This window comes from Phaethon lepturus, unplaced genomic scaffold, assembly GCF_000687285.1.
Source record: "Phaethon lepturus isolate BGI_N335 unplaced genomic scaffold, ASM68728v1 scaffold19176, whole genome shotgun sequence".
In the NCBI taxonomy this organism is placed as follows: domain Eukaryota; kingdom Metazoa; phylum Chordata; class Aves; order Phaethontiformes; family Phaethontidae; genus Phaethon; species Phaethon lepturus.
The window spans coordinates 33,147-38,262 of record NW_010547130.1 but is presented as its reverse complement, the minus strand read 5'-3'; the positions used below and the strand labels follow the sequence as shown (position 1 = coordinate 38,262).

General features: G+C 50.2%; 1 protein-coding gene across 1 annotated transcript in view; it reads left to right on the top strand.

The window, feature by feature from the left end:
* Nucleotides 1-2,493: 2,493 nt before the first annotated feature.
* WNT11 (wingless-type MMTV integration site family, member 11) overlaps nt 2,494-5,116 on the top strand; it is a 22,879-nt gene continuing 20,256 nt past the window's right edge. Inside the window, exon 1 of the mRNA XM_010289549.1 lies at nt 2,494-2,576. Within this exon, the coding sequence (XP_010287851.1) occupies nt 2,494-2,576 (83 nt within the window). The remainder of the gene's footprint in view (nt 2,577-5,116) is intronic.

The following is a 5,116-nucleotide window of genomic DNA, read 5'->3' as shown; positions in this document are numbered from 1 at the left end:
CACCGCAGGTCGTTTGGGGATGCGCTACCCCTAAACCAGGCGACTGTGCTGCTGGGGAGAGCTGCAGGCTGGCAGCGGGGTCAGGTGGATGTCTTTCCTTCTTGGGTGGGAAAGTTGGAAAAACGTGAGGTGGATACTCACACGTTTATACATAGCTCATATTGCCTATTCCCATCCCCGGGACCGGGCTCTCGGAGGTGTCGGATGGGAGCGTTTGCTTCGTGCGAGAGCGGGGCTGGCTGCAAACAGCCTCGGGGTGAAGAGAAAAGAGAGCTTTAAGTTAAAAACAGCTCTGGTTTTTAGGAGTCCACAGGCCACTTGCTGCTGGTTTGATCAGTGACCCAGAGCTCTCCAGAGCTGTAAACATCACGTCTGCCCCAAAGCGTCTCCCTCCCCTCCCCTTGCAAATTCCTCTTGCAAACGTAACCTGTGCTGCACTGAGTGGAAAAAGGCGTTATTACCCCCACAAAGAACGGGGGTGCGATTGCAGGCCAAGCTCGCAGCTCTTGGGGTGGGGATGGGGTGGTTAGATCGTTTCTATTCCTCCTTGAGGGGGTAGAAAACCCCAAACTGTGATTTTTCAAAGCAGGGAGCAAAGCAGAGGATGATGTGGGCTGGTCAGGGTTAGCGGGAGGGTTTTAGAGCCTCTGAGATGTTTTATACCTGACTCTTGTGTTGTTCAGCAATTCACGGGAGAGAGATAAAGGGTCTGAAATATCTAAATGGACACTAAAAGGCACGGGCAGGATTAAGGGTTGAAGGTTTCCAGTGTGCTCGTGGAGGGGTGGGAAGCAAAGAGCTTCCAAAGATTAAAAGATACAGAAATACCCTGAAAGAAACACTCCTGGATGCTCGTGGGAGCGCTGCCTTCGAGGGACACATCAAACCCAAATCTGAGCGGGCATTAAAGAAAAACAGCCCGTGGGGATGAAATCCTGCCTCCCTTGTCAGTCGGAGTTTTGTCTCGGACTTCAAGGGAGCCGGGAACTCGCCCCTAGAGGTTATTAAAATCCTTTGTAATAACAGCAATTCTCTAGTAACCCTTTACACCAGGCGCCGGGGTTACGGCAGCGAAAGAGCAGCCTGCATAGGAAAATACACTGCAGATGGCAGGGAAAACGCCCAGAAATATTCCTTCCCCGCGACCCAATTGCTCCCCAAATGGGGATACTGAGGCAGAAAGCTGCTGCTGGGACAAATCCAGAGCTGGGGGCCAGGTGGGATGTGTTTTTCCCAGGGTAAGGGGTTCCCCGAAGCGATGCCGATGGCTTCAGCCCTTCCTGGTCCCATCCCAAACCCCTCTGAGGGGGCGGCGTGGGGTGGTCAGGGCTTGGGGATTGCCAGCGTGCCATGTGACGGGCTGTGAGACTCCAGAGCTGCAATGTGGCAGGCAGGTTTTTCTGTTTAGTTTATTATTGGCTTTCTCACGGGGTGGGAAACCACCGCAAAGACCACAAAGAGCAGCCCGGAGCGGTGTCTGAAGTGAGCAACTGAAGGGAAACCCATCTACTGCTATTAATACCGCTGCTAAAATAAGCAAGCCGTGCCCTGGAGACAGAGAGGACCCCTCTAAGAATTTAAATCCTGCACCTGGTTTGTTTATTTGTTTGGACTGAAGAGGGGAAAAAGAACAAGAAAAAAGGGGGAGCGGTGTGTCCTTAAGAGCTTTTGTCTCTTCCTGGCTGCTCCCCAGAGACACAAATGTGATTTTTATGTTTACGAAGTTGCAGCCCTTTCCGTGAGCTCCAGGTGCCCGAGGACTTGGAAGAAGTGAGAGGCAGAGTTAATGAGGTGAGAAGGAAAGCAGAAGGGAGAGAGCAAAACACATTTGTTGTAACAGATCAGACTGAAACATCTGCAGGGCATGGGCACCTGCATGAAGTTGGGAAACGCAGTTTTTATAATTTGTCTTCCTTGCAGAAAAAGATGGGGAGGAAAAAAAAAAAGAAATCTGGAGAGAAGGAAGGGAGAGATGAATAGCTGGAGATTTGGGCTCATCTAAAGATTTATCATTTTTTATTTTTCCTCTTTCTTCCCGAGCAGTTACACAAACCTTTTTTTGGGGGTGGGGGAACCTGAAGCAGTGAATGAAGTCTTGCCATGTGCAGGGTTAAATGGAAACACACAATCAGACCGTAACTCAGGGTGTAATTCAAGCCATACGGTTTGTCTGTCTGTTGACTTGAAAGGTTGTATCAAGGCTTGGCGAGGGAGGGGACTGAGAGGGGATAATCCAAACTTTTTCGTGATTCATAAACCACTCCTTTGCAATTTGGATAATAGATCTCTCTCTCGCGACGACTCGCTAAACTTCCGAGTTAACTGTAGCTCGTGCTCTTTCTCTCTCTCCTTTCAGGTTGTTCATCTCCAAGGAGGAGCAACACCCAAGCTGCAGGGAAATACGTCGTGCAGAAAAATTAGGAAAACTCCTTTCTTTTTTTTTTCTTCTTTGGAGAAGCTGATTTCCTTTGGCAAGTGGGGACGGTGGAGAAAATGAAGCCGAGTCCGCGATTTTTCTTAGCTGGTTTTCTGTCTTTGATTCTGCAGACGGGGCTTTGCTATGGGATAAAATGGATGTAAGTACCTGGCTATCTCTCTGCATTTTTAAAGTCTTTGTAGGCATTGCTGGTCTCTTACAACGTTTTTGCAACCACTATTTGTGGCACACTGTAAAGCCATTTAAAGAGCAGCAAGCGCTGCATTTCTCCGGGCATTCATTGATTTCAAGTGTGTGTACGAGGGGCTTGTGCTAACAATATGTCTCCATCTTCTTTCCAAAATGTGCATGGTTTAAGCTCGGGGCTTTTTTTTTCCTGCTCCTCATTGGTACTAAAGGAAAGGCACACACTTGAATGCTCACATAAGCCACTTAATGAAGTTTCTAGCGTTAGCTCCTTCCACGCTGGGAAACTCTCCCACTGGGACCGCCGGTCGTGCTGAGTAGGAGCTGAGAGCAGTAGGGATGGCAGCTAAGACAATGCAGCCAATCTCCAACCACAGGGGATGCTTGACAGATAACATGTTTTTTTGGTGGACCTTTTAACCTTTGGGTTTCATGAAGGGCGTTAAAAATGAGGCAGGGGGGCAGGGGGAGACGGTGAAGAAATACCAGGGAGTGTGGTCAAGTCTGGATCGAGTTTCCTCGGAGGTAATGTCACTGCAAACAAAGTGAAAACATCGCTATCTCATTTCTTTGCTTAAGCAAGCAATCAATTAGTTGCTTACTGCAAAACAAACAAACAAGCCCCTCCAACACCCATCTGGTTTCACGTCCTTGATGAGTGATCTGTCTTTTCTACTCGGATTTGAAGCTGTGCGCAAAATAAATAAGGGGATGTGGGCTAGCCTCAAATGAGCATCTTCCATAAAAGAGAAGGCACAGTAAAATGCCGTGCCAGGAAGAGTCTGTTGTGTAGGGTTTAGTGCACCAAGGTGAGGATCTTGGGGTTAGGTGGAGAAATTGAGACAAGAGGTTCCTGTTTTGTTCCTCCTTCTCTGCTATGTCTAATTCCCATTCCACTGTCCCAGTCACGGTCACTCGAGGCTCTCCCTATGCCACCTGTTATAAATACTGTCTTAAATTTGGACATTTTCAAGTTAGAGGTCTCGTTTTGAGCCGGTGTTTTCACTGCCCTGCGTGCAGTCATGGGAAAGACTCCCCACTTCCAGATGGGGATTCACCCTCTCCAAAGAGAGACATCTAACACAAATGTCAAGAGACGGTCTCTGGAGATGTCGTGGATTGCAGGGAGCTGGTTGAGACCACACATCCACCTTCTATATGTATAAAGGGAGGCAGGGTGAATCCCTCCGTAGGGCGTTTAAATGCACGTGGCCGGGTGGGAGGAACCGTCACCTACTTTAGGGCATCTGTCATTTGCTGTCTCCATACTCTGAGGACCCCTTGGAAGCAGAGGAGGGTCAGGATCTGATTTGCTCTTCACTGTCTTGGCTTTACACCTTGTAGCAGTCACCACCGCTAAATTACACAGCCCAACTATTTCTTTCTGCCAGCTTCCTCGAGTATTTAGGTGCTCAGCTCTGCGTATGTCCCGCACCCTGCACAGGGCAGGCATCTCCTCTCTGCAGGACCTTTAGCAACATGCTGGCAGAGCCTGGACTCATTTGCAGCCTTTATTTCTGTGCAGCACAGAAATAAAACTGTTTTATGGCACCCTGATTCATCGGGGCATTTATGTACAGACCCATAACTGAATGGAGGGGCTGGCTTATACGCTTGGCATTAGGGTCCTGCTTAAGCAAGGTGCTAAATCCCGAGCGAAGGGCGTGGGTAAGGGGCGAGATGAGCTTCAGGTGGAACCTGATAGCACAGGGACAAGCTGTAGACACACACAAAAAAAGGCTGGAAGGCAGGGCGAGGTCCCTAACAGCTCTGATGGCAAAAGCAGCCTTGCAGTCGGTGAGTGGTTAAGCTGCGAGCGCTGCTTTTGGGGATGGGGTGGGGGGAGAAGCAGTTGGAGCAAAGATGCTGCAGTCGCCGTTCCTCCCCTTCCCAGCAGACATATCCCCCCTCTCGCAAAGCCAGTGGGGAAGATGAAAGCTGGGATAAAAGTGGCATTTGAAGCATGAACTGCATCCAGATGCGCCGGCGGGGCTCCCCTCACACCTGCTTAAAACCTGCGCTCCCGGTCCCGGAGCCCTTCACAGCCGGGATGCTGCCAGCTGGGATTTCACAAAATTATGTGGGGTGGTTTTTTGTTTGTTTGTTTGTTTTCATTTGCTGTTTCTCCTCCCTTCCTCGCCCTTGTTTTTCTATGGGAACACGGGCCAATTTTCTCCCCCTCCCCATCGTTTTCCTTTCCCTGCTGCAGCGGTGCTGCCATCCCTGGGGCTGGGGGACCGTCCTCGGAAACCCCATGGGTAAACGCTCGCTGAACAGAGACCGATGCCACCGAGTAACACCTCGGAGCTGCAACCCCAGCCCCGGACTTGGGTGCTCGTTGTTTTCCTCCCAAATCCCAAACACAGCCTCACGCTGGCTTCTGTGAAGAAAATTAACTCCATCCCAGCTGAAACCAGGACAGTGCTGTACAACCAAACCCTGCCCCTTCCCTCTCGTGCTCGTGGATGGAGCCGGGGGGGGGGGGGGGTGGAG